This window comes from Typopeltis vanoorti, chromosome 11, assembly GCF_054136105.1.
Source record: "Typopeltis vanoorti isolate ZY-2024b chromosome 11, IOZ_Tvanoo_1.0, whole genome shotgun sequence".
Classification (NCBI taxonomy): Eukaryota; Metazoa; Arthropoda; class Arachnida; order Uropygi; family Thelyphonidae; genus Typopeltis; species Typopeltis vanoorti.
Window position 1 is genome coordinate 41,743,405 of NC_143559.1, and position 21,582 is coordinate 41,764,986.

At 34.7% G+C, this 21,582-nt stretch overlaps 1 protein-coding gene across 1 annotated transcript in view; it reads left to right on the forward strand.

The window, feature by feature from the left end:
- LOC150101467 (serine/threonine-protein kinase Genghis Khan-like) overlaps positions 1-21,582 on the forward strand; it is an 896,778-nt gene that overhangs the window by 721,772 nt on the left and 153,424 nt on the right. Inside the window, 2 exon segments of the mRNA XM_090400803.1 lie at positions 6,094-6,174; positions 18,544-18,707. Of these exon segments, the coding sequence (XP_090256929.1) occupies positions 6,094-6,174; positions 18,544-18,707 (245 nt within the window).

Consider the following 21,582-nt stretch of genomic DNA (forward strand, 5'->3'; position numbering starts at 1 on the left):
AGTCTGGACTTTCTGAACATGCCATCTTCACAAGACACAGAGTTCATTGGAGAAAGACAAGAGTTCTTCACAAAAGTCAGTTTCTCATGGAACGCCTTTATAAAGAAACATGTGAAACTCTATTTCATTCTCCTAACTTAAATAGATCCGACGCCTTATGTCTATCCCCTTTATGGGAGATAGTACTTTACAAATCAACTAATCTTTCCTAACTTTTTATTGTATTAATTTTTTATTTTTTTTATTTTTTTATTTTTTTAGGAAAGTTATTGACCTTTTTAGTTATCTTACACCAGCTACTTAGATGCCACTTTTTGGAATTGTCAGTTAGTGTTTAATTTTGAGCTTAATGTACTGAAGATGCCTGTGACACACAGGCAAAAATTATACTATTAAATAATCTTTCTACATGAGTTTTTTCCGTTATTTATTTTGTATCGAAATGTTGAAAACGTTAACAAAATTTTCAGTGTTCTTGTGGAGAAAGCTGGGTATTCAGCTTGGACAAAAATCCAAAATTCCTCAAGAGTATTTCAGAGAATTTCATTTTTTAGAGTACGATCCGTTGACAAGGTAACTAATTGTTCTTCTTCTTGTAATGAAAATTCGCAACTCGACGCATTAACTGTGCCAAATGGATTTCGTATTAAGTCATAATTGTGTGTATTTAGGGAAGGAGGAAAGTACCGTATTTGCCGGCATATAAGACGCACTTAATTTTTTTGAAAATAGGTCTGAAAAATAGGGTGTGTCTTATATGCTGATACTCAGTTTTTTATTACTTTCATGTCTGGAAATTTTCTCTGTTACAAATCGCAGTTACATAGAGTTCAGTGGATGCACATGCACTGTCATCGACGATCACAGCTGTGTTCCTGTTCGTTTAAACTTTGCAATTGTTGTCGCGGTTGTTGTGAATGGTGATAAATTTCTGCCGTTAAATTTTCTCTAAATTTCTTGGCAAATTATGGCTGAAAAACGTCGGCATTGCTACAATATTGTATATGAGCTAGGTGTGATTGTCTATGCTAAAGAACTTGGAAACAGGGCTGCAGAGCTGTAAATTCATTATAATATTCAGTGATAAAGTTTTTTTCCTAAAAAATGTGTACAAAAAAGGGGGTGCGTCTTATACACCGGCAAATATGGTAACTTGAAATCTTTTCTTCCAATATTGTTAATTGTTCTGTTTTAACAGAAATAATTCCCTCAGCATTTTTATTCAGAGTAGCCAATTACACTCAGAACTGTGTCATGTGACATCTTTCACCGGCGGAACACAAGTGTCCCGATGAACACAGGTTAAGAACCACTGGTCTAGATACATACTTCTGATAATGACATCAATCCAAATATCAAAACATTGAATTAAGTTAATTTTAGTTTATTTTTAAATTGAAATTGTATGAGTATTATTTTGATTCCATGGTCCTTCAAATAATGGTACTTGAATTTCTTACAGTCAACACCCAATTTGTTTTTCTAACTTGGGAATGCAGCCTGACTGTTTCCTTCAAACACTCCTCTAATTCTCATGCACTAATTAATGACTTAATTTCCCAATTGGTTTTTGGTGATATAGTGCTGTCACAAGGTGCTTTCTTAGTTCTAAAATTTCCTGCTCTTTTGTTCTTACTAATTTAATTTTGCCTGTACCTGCAGAATTTAACTCTCTTAATACTGAAATCAAAATATATATAAAGTGGTAAGGAGATTGCTTGTTTTTTTTATTATTTAACAAATAGATTTTTTTTACTTTATACAATTACAGTTTTAATTAAAGTATAGAAAAAATGGGAGGAGGTTGAGATTTTGAATTGAATTTAAAAATGAAATTAAAGTTTTTTGTATGTTAATGGATTTTTTAAATATTTTCTATGATACATCTAAAGGGCATGTATTGATGTATTTTTTGCTAATTCTTTCACTTCAGAGAAACATTTATGAGTTCATAAATACTTATCATTTTATTATTATTATTATTATCTTCACATGGAATCAAAGACTCATCATGTTTATCTTTTTTTCCTCTTTCCATCCACTGCTGCATATAGATCTCCCCCTTAACTTTCCAGTTCTGGCTGTCTTCAGCCAGTGTCCACCATTTCATATTGAGGACCCTGACATGCAGAAATAGGCAGGTTATGATGACATTGTATAAAGCCTTGATCAGGCATCATATGGATTATTGTGCACAGATTTGGTTGCAAGATTCGTGGTGATGAGGATATGTTAGAAAGGGTCCAGAGAAGATTCACAAAGGTGGTCAGTGTTCTTTGGAATTGGAGTATGAGGACAGATTGAGAAAATTTAAGTTGTAGAGTCTCGTGAATAGGAGGGATATGAATGAAATGTATAAACTAGTCTGGGGTTGTTATCATGTTGATATGGAAGAGATTTTTCATAGAATGGGAAAGGGGTGGTTAGAACAAGAGGCCATTGCTGGAAACTGTGAGCAGAGGAGTGAGGAGAAGGTTCTTTGCATGGAGAGTGGTTGGTGAGTGAAATGCATTGCCTGAGTGTGTTGTGAATGTAGACACATTGAATCAGTTTAAAGCACATGGTTGGATGAGCATTGTGTGCAATAGTGTGTACCTCCTACGGTGAGTCTCTGACTCCATGGAGGTCAGATGTTAATAATAATATCAGACTTTTCTAGGTCATCTTGTTCTTTGGCAACATTTCTCCATCTCTTGGTATCGACTTAGTGCTTAATTTTGTTCATCTTTTGTTTGGCAGTCTACTAATATGGCCAGTCTATCCCTATTTACATGCTGTACTACACTTCACAATATCTTCTACTTTAATCATCTTTCTAATTCTAGTATTTCTTATTCTGTCCCTTTTTGTTATGTGGAGCATTCTTCTCTCCAAGGCTATTTGGGCTACACATGCAGCCTATGCTCCTGTTTTTTCAGTTGTGCATCACTTCATAGGAATAAACATTGGAATAATGCATATATTAAAGAACTTTCTTTTTAGGCATACAGCTAAATCTCCAACAGATAATCTTTATATAGCTAAAATACTTTGTTTCCTTGTGTGATTTTTCTACTTATTTTATTATCTTGTTTTTCCTTAAAACTAACTCATTGACTAAGGTAAATATAGTCCTGTACAATTTCAGTACAATTATCAGCTAATTTTAGTTCAATTTGATCTGAATTAGCCATCAGTTTGGTTTTAGTTATATTAATCTTTTTTATGTAATAAGATAATCAAAGATTTATACCCCTGGATTGGAATTTTTTCTGCAGTTAAATATCATTAAACATATTCAATATGATATTATGAAACTGTGAACCTCCTGATTTGATACGTTCTGCTAATATACCATCTTCTCTAGAGCTTTTATTATTCTTTGCTGACTTGAGGACTTTCCATCATTTTTCCATTATAATTGGTTGTTCTGCATCAGCCTCGTATAATGAAGTGATCACTTAGGTTGTGGCTAGCCATATGCGAACTTCTGTGAGGAAAGGATATATTTAGAATTATAGGACTGGTGATTATGATAAGCTTAGGAGACAGCTTGGAGCTATAGCATGGAATGAAAAGTTGAGCAGTAAGGAAATAAATGCTACTTGGGAATTGACCAAGAAATACATAACAGCATCAATTCCGGAGGACAAAAGGCTGAATAAGATTGGTGTAAAATGGATAAATGAAGCGCTTGAACATGACATTTGGAAGAAAAAGATACTTTGGAGGCAGTACAAGATGAATAATGGTAATAATCAGTTTCTTGAAGAGTATAAAGTCAAGCCAGAAGAGTGACTCAGTTAGTAAGGAAAACAAAAGTGCAATATCAGCAGAAATTGGCAAATCAGGTGAAGAAAACCCTAGATAGTTTTTTAGATATGTGGCAAGTAGAAAGAGGAACGATCGTGGTAAGATGATGTTGATGGATGAAAATCGTAGAATGATAACTGCTGCAGAAGACATTATTGGGGGTATTCAGTTATCAATTTATAAGGGTGTTTCATCGTGATCAGAGTGGAATCATGAGGAACTTAGTGTAGAGGACATAGGCGAGGATAGCTTAATTGTAAGGGAGCAGGAAGTATTTGAGGAAATAAATAACCTCGATGTCAACAAGGCAAAAGAATTTGATCACATATCACCACGTGTCTTAAGGGAAGGTTCCAGGGAATTGGCAGTAGCATTTGCATGCTTGCTTAATAAGAGTCTTACAAGAGCACAGTTTCCAAGGGATTGGAAAGAAAGTAAAATTGTTCTGCTGCATAAAAGTGGTGATAAAGCTGTGGCTTCAAATTATAGGCCAGTCTTATATCTGGAGTGTGGTGAAGGTACTAGAGAGACTGGTGAGAAGTAGGAAAAGAATTGGCTTGAAAACAGCAGTATTCTTTGTGGTTTCAGCATGGGTTTGTTAAGGGGAGATCATGTTTTACTAACTTACTTATGTACTATAACAACATGACAAATACCTTGGACAGGAAAAATGAATATACAGTGGTGTACTTGGATGTTGAAAAAGCTTTTGATAGGCTCAAACATGACAAACTATTAAATAAATTGAAACAGATGGGATTGGATAACAGACTTTGGAGTTAAATCAGTGACTGACTGTCAGATAAGTATCAGAAAGTTGTATATGGGAGTGCACTATCCTATAAGAGAAAGGTCACTGCAGGGGTGAGTTTTGGGACCATTGGTGTTCAATTTGTATGTTAATGATATCGGGATGGGTTTAACTAGTGATGTACAGCTGTTTGCAGATGATGCAAAACTGGGGATAGCAAATCAGAGTCATGCAGATGTTATGGCCTTACAGGAGGACTTGAATAGATTGCATGAATGGGCAGGGAAGTGGAACTGTCAGTTCAATGTTGCAAAGCATAAGGCTTTGAGATTTGGTAAGATGGTGGGATGCAAAGTATACACTTGGTGGGAAAACTTTAAAGGAAGTAGAGGAGATAAGAGATCTAGAGGTGATGGTGCACAAGGACCTGAAATTCAGAGGCCACATTGCACAAGTTGTGAAGACATCACATGGGATAATGGCAATGATGTGAATGACTCTGACATGCAGAAATAGAGACGTTATGATGCCATTGTATAGGGCCTTGATCAGGCCTCATGAATTACTGTGCACAGATTTGGTTGCCAGGTTTTCATGGTGGTGATGATGATATGTTAGAAATGGTCCAGAGAAGATTCACAAAGGTGGCCAGTGGTCTTTGGAATGTGGTTTTGTAAAGCTTCATGAATAGGAGGAGCAGGGATATGATTGAGACATATAAGCTAATCAGGGGTTGTTATCAGGTTGACATGGAAGAGATTTTTCATAGAATGGGAGAGTGAGTAGATAGGCAGTCATGAGCAGAGGAGTGACGAGCAGGTTCTTTTCATGAAGAGTGGTTGGTGAGTGGAATGCATTGTGTGTGTGTGTGTGTGTGTGTGTGTGTGTGTGTGTGTGTGTGTGTGTGTGTGTGTGTGTGTGTGTGTGTGTGTGTGTAGACACATTGAATCAGTTTAAAGTACAGTTGGATGAGTGAGTGTTGTGTGCAATAGTCAATAGAGTGTACCACCCAGGATGAGTCTCTGACTCCATGGAGGTCAGATGTTAATAATAATAATAAACTTAAAATATTATCATTTCATCTTATTTTCTTTTCACTTTTGTTTCTGATTATTGAGTTTTTCTCATAATGATACTATTTCCCCCCCACACACACACACATTTGAATTTTTTTTTGCTTATTTGCAAAAAAGTGATAAGTTTTGATGCATGAATAATTATAGACTTTCAACTTCTTATGTTGTTAGCTTGGTAAAGATTGCATGGAATTTTTACATCTTTTCCTTCATTCACTTACTTTTCACTGTACATTTCATTCATTAGTACTTCATTAAATTTCCAATAGTTACAAAAAAAAATAAAAGCATGAACCAATACTATTTCATTGTTAAGCTGATGAACCTTTCTTTCTCATTAAAATATTGTATGGCTAATTTTTGTGAAATTCGCAGTTATCTTATACATGTGTGTGTAAAATATTGCATGTTTCTAAACCTTTATGCTTAAAGCTTGCCTTCTTTTTTTTTCCTCCCTTTTTTCCTCTTATCCAGAAATTGCTCGAATAGGAGATGGCAAGAAAATTTCACAACTAGAATATATACCAGATGAGCAGCTTCTGATTGCTGTTGCTGGTAAGTGATGCCATGCTTAAGAGTGTTGCATATATATCTTCTGCAGCTATGAAATTTCATTAGTAACATAATTGAAATTAATGCCTGCACATCATTTTATATAAGTATAAATTCTCTAAAATAGCATTCACAAATTTTACACTCTTTAAACATTCTAAATACCTTCATTTTTTCCCCTTAGAAATAGCAGTAAGTTTCTAAGGAAAGGGGGGGGATTCCAAGAATTTTAAATTCTTAAATAATTTACTGTTAAAATAAAATGTTATGTTCATGTTACCTTGTAATGGTAAGTCACAACATCATATTAGGGATGTGACTTAATACAATAGACCTAATTAATATGAATTTCTTAAGTTATTGGATTCAAATCAGCCTTCTTGGATCACAGAAATACCTGCCAGAAAAAAAAGTAAATATGCTAGGTTCAGTAACATAATGATAAAAAAGAAGGAACCTGTGGTTATGTTGTTTTATTTTTTTTTTCCCTTCTAGAAAAGTATGAGAGAGAGAGAGAGAGAGAGAGAGAGATGAAATTAAGAATGGAAATGAAAAGTTGGTTTGGTAGGTTTGAATCCAGATGGTGAATGGATATTTACCAGCAGTTCCTTGCATGTTTATAGATTCAAGAAAAAGTGGAAGTATGGTAGTAGCCAGTTCATTAAATTAATGCCCATGCAAATACCTACAGAAGAGATATAAGTTATAAGCCCAGGCTTATGACTTATACTTGTAGAGTGGTGCTACTGGGTGATGAAGCTCATATACCACATAGTAGCTAGTAGACAAGGAAGTCTAAAGCAGTAAATGCAATTTGGTCTCCAGTGCAGGAGGTGCTAGTTTCTTCTCTCCATGTACGATGGATACTCTTCAAGATCATGCTACAAGTACTTACTTAGAGACCCAAACTTCCTCCTTTTTGGGATATAGTAGCAAAAACAATGGTGCTGCAGTTAGTGAAGTATCCTGTTTTGTTTTGTTGTTGTTGCTGTTGTTTTAAACAGGTTACATTTAGGCTAGCTTATATCCTCTAAGATAGATTCTGGATGAGAACATAAAAAAATAAAAGTCCAAAGGAATGTGTCTGGATAATTAATCTCATGAAAATTCTTCGCAGATATATGTGAAAAAAAAAAAGAGAAGAAATATTTTTAAAAAATATTTCTTTTAAGAAATATTTTAAAAAATTTAAGAAATATTTTATATATTATTTAATATTTCGATTAGATTTAGCTTTCTGAAAATTTTTATTCTGTATAAAGTTATTAATATTCTTTCTGACTATGGGCTCTATAGATCAAATCTTAATTTTTACAGAATTGGAATAGGATGGTTAGGGAAGAAAAGAGTACCATATTTAAGAATATTTAGGGATAATAGTTATATCCAACTAATATTTATAATTAACTATTTACATATTCCTATTAACTATTCTATTAATAGTTAGAATAATTATTAGGGAGAATAAAATATTTAAGAATAGTTGAGGAGAAAGGGCACAATATTTAAGAATATTTATTCTTCTAACCATTCACTATTTTTCTATTCTGCACATTTAGACATCCATCCAGGTTTGATATATTTATTTATCTAAACTAATTCAGAAGGTGACATGTTTCAGTTATTGAATACACCTATATTTTGAAAATGACTCCACTTTTCCTGCATAGGAAAGATATGTTGTTTGCTGCTATCATACAACATATGCATCATACGTTCACTTTTGAGTAATTATATTAAAGAAAATGATAATAAAATTACATAAATCCTATTCATCATTATGTAAATCAGCATAAAATAATTTTTTTTAAATAACGAAACCTGTGGTGCGATCATAATTAAAAGAAACACACATATTAACTACAGTGAAAATTATTTAATTGTAAATATTTCATCCTAAATATCTTAGGACATCATCAGTACAGTAGTTTAAAACAATAATAGGAATAACATACAGTTAGGGCACATGATTACAATAGAATCTCATTAAATGTGCGTAACGTATTACAGAAGTAAAAAAAAAAAAAAATATATATATATATATATATATATACACACACTAATAATTATTTAACACAATTTTGTATGACAATTTCCCATACTTTAGGAATAGTAAGAATGTCGTTGCAGTTTAAGTTCGGTCTGTGTAGTAGGGCTTCAGAACTTTCGTTGCATAAACGTTCATGTTTATATAAAGATCTATAAAAAACTAGAAACATACTTGTCAAATACGTTAAATCAAGAATTGCTACAATTAATTATAACTGTCTCAAAGAATTCAGGAAAAAAAGCTTTTGATAAAAGCAATGGTGCTCTACATATTAAATATCTTAATCTATTAAATCGATCAAAAAAGATCACTAACAAATTACCAACGGAAAAATGGGTAGTCAATTTATCTAACCATCCACTAACAAAAGATGAATTAAATGTTCTAGCGAGAGGCCATAAATTTGTGATTTCACCAAAATGTTTCCTATATTTAGACTTCATATATAATATAGAAAGAAACGTCAACCATCTCTCCAGTATTGAAGCCAACAGACTTTGATTTGAAGTAGCTAAAGTGATCTACAATGCCAAACCTTCAGAATTAAATATCCCACCATCAGAATTGAAAGCTATTATTTCCTTAAAACATAATAAAAAATAACCAAAACGTCAACTCAGAAAATTAAATAAGCTTCTTAATGAAACTTCCTCCTTAGATGAAGAAACAATCAAAAAAACTTGAGACATACCATGCAAGACCTCCTAGACTTTATTGCTTACCTAAGCTACACAAAAGCTAATGTTTCACTTAGACCCGTCGTAGACTGTATCAGCAGTCCAACTTACAAGTTATCAAGATTCTTATCTAACCTTCTCCGCCCTCACATAGACCACTCAGTCTCTTCAATCAAAAATTCTACTGAGTTTCACACAAAAATTAAAGACATTCAACTATCAAAAATTGACTTGTTAATCAGCTTCGAAATTGTCTCCCTCTTCACAAACATTCCCTATAATGAAACAATAGAATTACTAACTCAAAAATTTCTGTTTGATATAGTTGAATTGTTCAAGTTTGTTATTGCATCAGGTTACTTCACCTGGAAAGGTCAAATTTACAAGCAAGAAGAAGGAACAGCAATGGGATCTCCTTTATCACCAAACCTAACAAACTTGTTTCTAGAACACCTTGAGGAAAAAATATTCACTTTTGAACCCAAACCAAAAATTTGGTTAAGATATGTTGACGACGTATTTGCAGTTTGGGATCATCCCGAACATGAATTACAACTGTTTCTAGATAAAATTAACCTTCTTCATCATCGCATCAACTTTACGTTAGAAAAAGAATCTCCACAGGATATCTCCTTTTTGGATTTACACATCCAAAGAAAAGAAGACGGTTCCATCGCCACGTCTGTCTTTCGCAAGCCTACATTCTCAGGTCGCTACATTCACAATTCTTCCGCTCATCATCCATCTCAGAAATCTCGCATTATTAAATCACTAGTTTCCAGAGCACACAAATTCTGCTCCTCTGAAGAATCTTTAAACCAGGAATTAGAAGTAATCAAAAATACAGCCATCCTAAATGGATATAATCCTAAAACAACTCAAAAAATCATCAGTCACTTCTCCACACATCAAACCAGGCAGGAAGAAGTCCATACGATTCCCATACCTTGCGTCAAAGGCATCTCCAAACGTCTTTCTAAAATTATGAAGAAATACAATTTTGCCACTACTTGCAAATCTATCAACCAAATTTACAACTTGTTACCTTCTCTTAAGGACAAACTCTCACCTTTGATGTTGCCTGGCATTTATGAGATTCCATGCTCATGCAAATTGTCTTACTTTGGACAGACAGGTAGGTCTGTTCAGAAACATCTCGGAACATCAAGACCACATTCGTCTTTTTAAACCGCAGAAATCTGGCCTTTCTCAACACAGAATTGAAAATCCAAACCATAGGATCCATTGGGAAAAGTCTAAACTTTTACATAGATCTTTATATAAACATGAACGTTTATGCAAAGAAAGTTCTGAAGCCCTACTTTACAGACCAAACTTAAACCGCAACGACGTTCTTACTATTCCTAAAGTATGGGAAATTGTCATACAAAATTGTGTTAAATAATTATTAGTATATATATATATATACTATATATATATATTTTTTTTTTGCTTCTGTAACACATTATGCAAGTTTAATGAGATTCTATTGTAATCATGAATAACATAAATAGGAATAACATGCAGCTCTAACTGTATGTTATTCCTATTATTGTTTTAAACTACTGTACTGATGATGTCCTAAGATACTTAGGATGAAATATTTACAATTAAATAATTTTCTCTGTGGTTAATATGTGTGTTTCTTTTAATTAGAAGCTAAATTGCCATCTGTGGGTGCAGTACCTTTACCTTATCCTCCAATACTAGTATTTCATGACACTAAGAAATTTTAAATTTTGTATTTAGTCTTCTTCTTTTTTATTTAACTTGTTAAAATATACATTAGAAGATAGGTAACAAAAGGGCTATTTATGAGGTATCACTTACTTATAATATTACATATTATAAGTACAGTGATACCTCTGCTAACGAAGATAATGTTCCGGAATCACATTCATTAGCTGAAATGTGATTTCCCATAGGTTTCTATAGAAAATCGTTTAATTCGTTCTGGATGCTGCCTACTATTTAAAGATAAGTTTTATAAAATAGTAAAAAGCACACTATAAAAGGGCAAAACTCACCAAAGGCTAAGATAAACAGCTACCCAATTAGATGAAGTAGAATGGAAAGTAGAATGAAAAACTGACGATCGTTACACTATTATATACACTTTATTAAACTGAAAATATGTACACAATGTTTTTATTATTCTTCTTCCAAATTTTCAAAGTTTATTCAAGGTAAGTCTCCTCTTCTTCAGTAGCTGGCCTCTGTCTCTTTGCTAAAGGAGAAGTCAAAAATCTGTCAAAGGTTGATTGAACTTCTCTTTTTTTCAGAATTTTTATTGATGTCCTCCTCTAATGAGGAGGACATCAATAAAATCCTCTATCTTCCTTGTCTCTTTCTTGAATTCAGTTGCTTTTTCAACTCTTCAAGATCTTCTGTTGTCAGATCTTTTGAGTGTTCTTCAACTAATTCTTCTACATCTTTTTTATTTACCTCCAAATGTAATGCTTTGCCCAAGGAGACTATCTTATCTACAATGTCAGCAAGTTCCCCAGCAGCATCTTCAGCATCTTGAACACTGGAAAAAGCACTTCTTATCTTGCAGCAGTCTGGCCATAACTTTTTCCAGGCAGCATTAAGTGTCCTAACTGACACTTTGTCCCATGCCATGGCAATGGCTTGAATAGCATGAAGGATATGATAATGATCCTTCCAGAATTCCCTCAGAGTCAGACTGGTAAATGAAGTTACATCAAAACATCTTTGGAACATGTGTTTTGTATACAATTTCTTAAAGTTTGATATGACTGTTGGTCCATGGGTTTCAAAATAGATGTGGTGTTTGCAGGAAGAAATTTTATTTTGATGAAGTTAAATTCTGCCTCCAAATCTTCTTCCAAGCTAGGTGAATGCCCTGGACCATTGTCCAGAAGAAGCACAGCCTTTTCAGGCAAATTTCTTCTCTCAGGTACTTTTTCACCATTGGCCCAAACACCTGCACGATCCACTCTGTGAATATGCTTCTTGTTACCCATGCCTTGGTGTTTGACTTCCAGTAAACACTAAGCATGGGCTTGCAAACATTCTCCTTCTTGAAAATTCTTGGTGTCTCACAGTGGTAGACCAACATTGGTTTAATTTTGAGATCACCATTTGCATTAGCACAAAATAAAAGAGTTATTCTATCTTTCAGAGATTTGTACCCTGGCACTTCTCTTCTTTTGTGATGAAAGTTCTTTTGGGCATGTGCTTCCAGAACAACCCAGTTTCATCACAATTAAACTTATTCTGGCTTGTATCTAAGAATGATGGTCCACTCCTGAAATTCTCTAACAAACTTCTCAGCCTCCTCTTTATTTGCACTGGCTCCTTCTCCATGTCTAATTACACTATGGATCCCTGACCTTCTCTTGAACTTCTCAAACCATCCTCTGCTTACTTTGAATTCTTCCTCTGCCTCTGCTGTACTGTGTCCTGCCACATTTTTCTTCAAAAAAAAAAAAAAACATCTCCTGAGATGTTTTTTTTTTTGAAGCCTGGTTTTTGAATGGCTGGTTTTTTTTTTAAAAACCAGCCATTTGACGTGCATTTATCCAGATAATCAAAAGCTTTTCCATTTCTTCATTCACGGAACTTCTTTGGGATTGAGAGGCCAAGGTCTTCACACCAGCTGCCACTGAAGCTGCCTTAATCTCCTTCTCCTTCTTCAAAATTGTAGTTACTGAATGATGCTATGCCATGCTTCACTGCTAAATTCACAATTCTGACTCCTCTTTCATATGCTGAAATTGTTTCTTTCTTTTGCTCAGTTGTGAGCAACTTTCTGCTTCCCTTGGGTTTGTAGCTTACTTTTTTTGGACCCATTGTCAAGAAAATTTTTTTCTGAAAAATATAAAAGAAATATGACATATAGCATATTATTTATTTAATTAGATAAGACTAGAATTTACTAATTATAAATTAATCCCCATAGTAGAATTTCGCCAAGCAAAGAATTAATGCTATCACACTTACCTCTCGCATTCACAGCCACACGGAACGTGCACCGTACTGACACTGGTATGAGGCATCTCACTTCTCGTTGTCTCGAATGTAAACAACCCAGTCGGGTTGGTGGGTCTCCCCTATGTGATGTGGTCAGCTCATTTCTTTTTCACACACATACAGATGGAAAAGATAAGCTCCTGGAATGGCATGAGCATTCATGTTTGCTGCTTTATGTTAGCACGCGCATCCACTAAAACATTCGTTAGCTGAGTCTGAAAAAATCTTCATTAGCAGGGTCACTCGTTAGCCGAGGTATCACTGTATATAAGTATATATATTACAGAGAAAGAAAGATTTTCCTTTTGGATATACAATAGAGAATGCAATAAATGAATCAACATTACAGTTCAGTTTCACTCTTAGTTATTGTTCAGATGAAGTGTATTGTCGTCGGCAATCCAGAACAGGGTACCAGTTGGACCAAGCACGACTGGACAGATACTACATCTCCAAACACATAGTTCCTCTAGTTAGAAACATCTCACATATTCCTTCCTACATCTGAGATCATCGCTTCATAAAGCTGCAACTTTCATTATCTTTGGAAGCATCCAAAGCAGGAAGTGCCTACTGGATCTTCAACAGTACCATTCTGAAAGATTCAAATTATATAATAAAAACTCAGGCTTTAATGACTAACCTCACTCATTCGAAAGGGAATTCAGAACCATTGAAAACATGGTGGCCCCACTTAAAATCATGAATAAAATCCTTCACGCAGATCTACAGTCACCAGAAGAATCAACAGAGAAACATTAGCATCTGACAACTCAAAGAACCACTCCAGTATCTACCAAAAGAAAGCCCTGAATATAATTCAGATCTCCAAGCCATGCAGAGACACTTACAAGTGTCCACAAAGGGTGCCCTATTTAGATCGTGGCATACAAAAATAAATTTCTCAGAGGCACCCACGAAATATTTTTTCTCTTTAGAAAAAAATTACCAGGCAGCAAACTACATCTCCGCTATTAAATTTCAAGATGGTAGCATTACAGAAGATCCAAGTAAAATCACTTCTGAAATCTACAATACTACAAGAATGCATACAGCTCTACAGGAACATCCCTTCACGCCATTCACGAAATACTGAAAGAAACAAAAAGAATCTCTGCAACAAATTGGAATCACTTAGAAAACCCAGTCACTCTAGAGGAACTGAAAACTGTAGCACATCCTTGCCAAAGGATAAATCTCCCAGTCTTGATGGTCTCACAACAGAGTTTCTCCAAGACTTCTGGAATCAACTTGGACCACTTCTCTTTAAACACTGCAAGAAGCCTACCTCAGTGGGCTCCCAGAATCGGTGATGACCTCAGTAGCATGATTGATACCAAAGAAGGGAGACCACACAGATATCCGAAACTGGCGTCCAATCTCACTAATCAATACAGATTGCAAAATCATCTCCAAAGTTATTGCAAACCAACTAAAGCCAACACTGCCTGAAGTTATTGGCTAACATCAAACTTATTCTGTTCCTGAAAGATCAATACATGATAACCTCCGTTTAATAAGAGATCTCATCCACATTGCAAAAAGCCAAAATGAAAACCTAGCACTCGTCAGCCTCGATCAGGAGAAGGCTTTTGACAGGGTAGAGCACGAGTACTTTTATGAAGTCCTAAAGGCATTCAGCTTTGACCCTCTCATCATTGAAACAGTGCAATTGCTATACAGAGATGCAATCTTCTATTTAAAAATTAACAACACTTTGCCATTCTCTCGAGGGATCAAACGAGGATGTCCTCTCTCTGGACAATTATACACACTGGCCATAGAACCCTTCTTGAAAAGAGTACACGACACCATCATCTCCAAACGAACCAGCATAATAGAGCCACATCAAAAAATAACCCTATCAGCATATGCTGATGACATCACAGTAATAATCCGTAATGACGAAGAAATGACAGTAACCAATGAGGCACACAGACTATATGCAAGCCTCATGGGCCAAATTAAACTCTGCAAAAACCACTGGTTTGTGGTCAGGCAGATGGAAGGCCAAAACTGATTCTCCGATTGAATGTACCTGGTTAAATGAAGAACAAACATACTTAGGTGCATTGGCGCACCCTGGGAGGGGGCCAAGGGGACTCTGGCCCCCTCCAAAAGAAAAAGGAAAAAACACTAGAAAAATTTCTAAAAATCTTTCCCTAATTAAAGTTCTTTTTTTTTTTTTTTTTTAATTTATGTTGTGTCATGTCTTCTATTTCTGTGGTACTTATGAATTAGCAGTCACATAAGGTGGGAATACCCTATAGCACTCTGGAATCCTGGCCACTGTAAACGCAAGATGAACGAAGTAGTGCTTGAGTGCTACTTCGTTTGCCCGAGCTGGGCCCAGAGGAGATCACGGATATCATGTATTGGCGATCACTGCAGATGCTCAGTCAGATTTGCCCCCGTCCCCCAAAATTAAATCTTGAGTGCTCAGCCCCCTCCAAGATTAAATCCTGAGTGTGCCACTGCTTAGGTGTACACCTTGGCAACACCAAAATATATAATGCACTGAACTAGACACAGCTACACAACCAATTTAAACAAGTGCTAGGAAAATGTAACAGCATTCGTTCAATGTCTTCATATATAGATAGATAGATGCATGCTCCCAAAGTGAAATAAGTAATTAATTACTTCTCTTGTGAAACGTTCAAAAATAAACTATAATCAGAAATATCATGTCTTTAACAACCGACTAGATAGCATACCATCTGCCACCGATGAGCTGTGGATTTGAAACTCGCAATTGGCATGGTTTGTAATTGCTTTTAGGTAAGAGATGAATTTCATTGTCTGATGTGATACCACAGCACTGCTTATTGGAGGCTTGAGTGGTTTCCATGTTTGGTCATGGAATTTGAGCAGAATTTCCGAACCAGGTTAAATTTAATAAAAATTACAATGAAACTGAACTTAGGAAACTCACCAATTAATGAATATATTACTCTCATTGTATAAGAATAAAAATATTATGAATATCTAATTAAAATCTAAACAAATAATATATAAATACATAAAAAAACTATATTTTGTGAAAGTTATCTTGCACTGCATTTACGTTTTATATTTTGGTATTAATGCAGTAGCATTTTAATTTTCTAGCGAATAATGTTTTCAGCAATTTTTTCTCGCGATGAATTTTCCTGCAATGAATTTACCCTCACAATGAATTTTCCTGCAATGAATTTACCCTCGCGATGAATTCCTGTGATGAATTGTCTGTGAATCCCAAAGGAAGCATGCAGTGAGTTGCACTTGAGAGTACAAAGTAGGAGATACTTCACCTTGTCATTTATGTAAGAGTAGAAGAAGCAGAATAATACAAAGAGATTTGGTCGTGTTTAGATGATGTCATGATAGTACTATCTGGATGTATGTGACAGAACAAGAGAGAGAGAGAGAGAGAGAGAGATGACCACATGAAAAAGCATAAGTTGTACTCAATTACCCTGTCGAGGGACCAAAAGGCTCAGCAGCTATTTGAGCAGAATGCAAAGTTTTCTTCACTTGGCCATTTTAAATTTGTTTGGGTTTGCCAATGGTTGTTTTGTAGCTGTTGCAGCCTCAGTATAGGCTGAGCATGAAGCAGGGTTTTGGCTTGTTATGCAACTTTTTTTTCTTGGATTGTTTTGGCACACTTATTTTAAAACTATGGATTGGATTGTGGTCTACAGATTTAAGCAGAATCGAGGACAAAGGCCTCTGTTCTATTAAAAATTGCATTGGTTATTCTGTCAGCATAGGTGTTGGGTAAGATGAGCAAAAACTGTAATTAGTTTTTGATTAAGATGATTGAGAATGGCTATATGAAGGACATTTAGTGGCAAAGGATGAGATTGTGACCTGATATCTACATGATATTAGGAGGGTCAGCTTGTTAAGAAGGTATCACGGGTATTGGTAAGTGGAGAGGGTTATCTGGTATTTTCCTTGTTAGATGTCAGTTTGTGTAAGATCATTGGCAATGGCAAATACTTCATCATATCTTCCAGCTTGATCAGTAGAATTAGGGAAGGGAACAAAGTTTGCGTTGTAATGCCAATTTCCTACAAGAAGATCTCATTGTTTGGATTGAAGAAAATCTAGCTTTTTAAAGATAAATAATCAGAAAGGTGAGAATGATAAATCAGAATTTGGAGAGTGATAGAGACAATGAATAAATGCAACTGAACAAGACAAGAAAATTTTCAGCCCCAGCACTTCATAAAGGAGAGGATTTAAGGTTTGGCATTCTCTGACATGGAATGTGTGAGAGAATTTTGTGACAGAAGAAATCACAAAGAGTGTAGTTTGAAAAGTTGAAGTGGACAATCTGCCATTTGAGGTTCTGTTGGAGAACAGGTTGGGTTCAGAAGGCTATAAGTGGATGTGCAGATCATTGGTGTTTATGATTAAGCCATAAATGTTGAGAAGTAAATGCAGAAGTTTTTTTTTTTTTTAGTTTTTAGTTTTCCTTTTTATTTTTTATTTTTTTAAAATTTTTGCTATTGTTTTTTTGAAAGAGATTATTTTATTCGGAGTGTTATAAAAGTTGTTTCTGAACTTAACAAAGCTCTGTGTTGGAAAGGAGTTAGTTAAAGAAATGGGGCATGCAGTAAGACGCGAAAGACTTGTAGATATACATCCACCAGAGAGAGAGAGAGAGGTCATTGATTCTCTATCCACTGTACTTGGACACAATCTGACTGGTAGTTAGATTGTGCCTGGAGAGCTAGATATGATGATATAATGGCTTCGAGTCCTATACAGGAAGTTGTGGCACCATCTTATGAAACTAATATAATACCGTTCGTGCTGTAATGTATTTTTGTCTGTAAATTGCATATATTCAAACTGGCGGTAACATAAATCTTATTTTCTAGCCTTTCAGAAAGCCTCCAGAAGGTATAGCAATAAAGTGGTTCCTGTGAAACTGCTTTATTGCTGAGTGCCTGCAAATGGGGGAGGTTCAAAGTACCCACTGTGTGTTTTCCATGTCCCTAAAAAGCATTACCCACACTGCATATAAGAACAGAGGGAGTTATAGAAAATAGAGATTATTCTCTAGAGACCAAATACACCAACAGCCACTTTGATCCTCCAATAAGCGAAGTGGTGTTTCACTAAGTGATAAAATCATATTGACTCATACTTTGGAAGTAGTATAATAAATTTAGTTTAATCCTTTATCCAAGTGTGTGCAAACAAAGTTTGCACCTGAAAGTATCTTCAGGCACAAACACTTTACCCCAGGTGTTGTACCACCTGGGGTAAAGTGGTACAACACTGGGCAACCCCTTGCAAAGGTGGAGCAAGCTACCAACACTCCTATCTCAGTATCTCCCATAAAGCAAAACACATCTCCTTGCAGATATATATAATGTTATGCATTAAGGGAAGGGCCACTACCCAGACTAATTTTGGAAGTAGATTGACATCCTTTGCTTCTTCCAGTAACTTACATCCTTTCTCACCCTTATTTTTATAAATAATTTTTGAGTTTTAGTTTTACAAATTTCTTGATCTAATTTTAGATAATGCTTACAAAAATTCTAAAAAATGTTTTTAAAGGGAGCTAGAATTCTTACCAAGTAGCTGAGTTCTTGGAACTTTTGTAAATGATATATCTTTATTATTATCTCATTTTGTTTGTATTTTCAGGCAAGCAACGGCATATTAGACTAATACCAATTGGAGCTCTGGATGGGCATGATGTTGACTGGATCAAGGTGCCTGAAACAAAGGGATGTACTGCTTTCAGTTCAGTTTGCTATTATCACGATCCTGTTCCAATATACATGTTTTGTGTAGCTGTTAAACGTCAGGTAATATTTATAATCTTTATATGTCACAGCATGGTTATAGTATTAGTACTGTGGGTAGGCTAAGTTAGATAATCTCTGCTCTGGTGGCCAAACTTGGAACTTTTTTTAGGTCACTTCACTTCTCTACTAAGCACACCAGACAACATTGATAATGTACAATAATCTCTATATGCACATACTGGAGATCCTACTCCATCCTGCTGAAGTTATTGCCTCACCAATTTACTGTCTATCATTTACCCTTGCAAAACTGTATATTTGTATCACGTGGGAAAGATCTAATCATTCATAAAAAATTTAGCACTCTTCACATCCATGATTTAAGATGGGATGTTGAGATTTGGATGCATTGGCCTCTTGGGATGTCATGTTTCTCTTCACAGATGTAGTAACTACAAAATAAACTGGATAAATAACTCAATTTTCCAAGATAGTGATGAAATTATTTTAACATTGTTCTTTATAAATGATCAGCTTTAAAGAACAATCTTGGAAAAACTTATAAACCAGTTCTTATATGAAAACAGAATCATTAAACAGAACTCTGGTTTGTTCTTCATGGTCATTTGTAAATGGAGAACTGACCTCTGTCGTGTATAAAACTATATATTTCAAAGTGCTATACTAATGACTGGTTTGAAAACATGAAAAGAAACTTTTGAGGAGTTCATAAACTGTATAAATTCTCACATGTTGAAAGACACTTTACTCTGAAAGTGAAAAAGATAACTCCTGCCATACCTTCTGCTTAGTTAAACTACTGGCAGAAAACAATATCAGTATTTACATGAAACATATATGCTACAGTTTAGATTTTTTATTCCAAGAATTTCCATCAGGCATTATAGACTTTCTGGATATTTCACCTGGAAAGATAAACTTTACAAATAGAATGAAGGAAATGCAATGAGCTCACCTTTATCACCAAATTTGGCTGATTTTTGTTTTGAATATTTTAAAGAAAGAATCTTAACTCTCAACCCTCAACTTTCTCTTTGGCTACTACCTTATATATATGATGTTTTCAGTATTTGGAGTGGCAGTGAATTGGAGCTTCTTTCTTTTCTACACAAAATTAATAATTTACATCCTCAAATCAATTTTACTATAGAAACAGAAGGAGAATCTGATGAAGCAGTTTCAACTTTTGTCTACCGTAAACCAACTTTTACAGGTTACTATATTCCTATTTTATCTGTACCCTATCCACCTAAAATAAATATGGAATTATAAAATTCTTGGTATCTAGAACACACAAAATTTGCTCCTTTGACATCTTTCAACAGGAGTTGGAAAGTTTATCTTAACATCCTACAAGGGAAGAAGTCCACATTAATACTCTGCTCCTTATATTAAAGCAGTGATTATCAACCTATGGGGTGCAAAATACCTAAAGGGGAGGCACAAAGAAAGTGGAAATCAAAGAAAAAGCTGAAAAACAACTTTATTGAAACAAAAGCATTTAATGAAACTATTTATTGACACAAAATAAATATAAAAACAAAACTATAAAATACACTCTGAAATAAAATAAAATGTATAAAATCAACTGTATTGAATAAACTAGTTATGCTTATGGGAACATATCTATATTACAAAATATACTGAGCAACTAATTAAAACTAAACAATAACAATGAATCTCGAAATTAATGACTTCCTGTGTTGCAGAGAAAGCTTTTCATATGATGGTGATAAATTGGAAGTTGACACTCTTAGTTTTCTTTTTATATTTAACTGAGATCTATATTTTATTTTTAAGGCAGCCACTGTAGAAAACCTGATTTCACAAAGATAAGATGTTGAAAATAGCAAAAGTGTATGAAAAGCTCTTGACTTTAGTGTAGAAAATTCATCATCAACACTAGCCCAAAATTCAATCAGCAATTTAGATGCAAATTGGCTTTGATTTCACTGCTTGACATGAAGTCTATAAATTGTTCCTCTTCTTCAATAGAGAAATAGAGAAACCTTCACAGGTAATTTGAAATGAGTTTCTAACCCACTCGTACATTGCCATTATGTTGTGGTTGGTTATAAGTAGTTTATAAAATTAAAATGAAAAATATCTTCTCCTCCTTCTTCAGCCTTTTGGTTCTGTCCACTGCTGGACGAAGGTCTCCCCCATGATTTTCCAGACCACTCGGTTTACTGCCTCTCCCATCCATCTCACTCCTGCAATTTGTTCCAGTTCATCGCTCCACCTTCTTCTTGATCTTCCTCTTGTCTTGCTCCATCCATTGGTCTCCACTCTGTTGTTTTTCTGGTCCATCTCCCGTCACTGCATCTGGCAATATGGCCAGCCCATCTCCACTTAGCCTGTTTAATGTATTTTACAATATCCATGACACCTGTTTGAGATCTTATCCAGGTATTTGTCTTCCAATCTCTTAATGTTATTTTTAGCATATCTCTCCATGCGATGTTGTGTTGTTCTCAGCTTTTTGTTTAGGGCTGCTTTAAAGTCCATGTTTCTCCTCCATATGTTAGGACAGGAAGTATGCACTGGTCGAAAGCTTTCCTTTTTAGACTCATAGGGATGTCACTTCTGAATATTTTTTATGCAATGAAACCTGTAGTGAATTCATCACTAAAAAACACACGTACTAACCACATTGATAAGTTTTAATACATAGATATTTTATGGGAAATTGTCATACAAAATTGTGTAAAATAATCTCTTTATATATGTTATTTTATTTTATTTTTTTTTGTTCAGTTATATTTTAATTTACTTCTATAACACGTTACTGCACACATATTAAGATTCCATTGTAATCATGCAACCTAACTGTATGTTATTCCTAGTATTGTTTGAATTACTGTACTGAGGATGTTCCAAGGTACTTGGGATGAAATATTTACGTATTAAAACT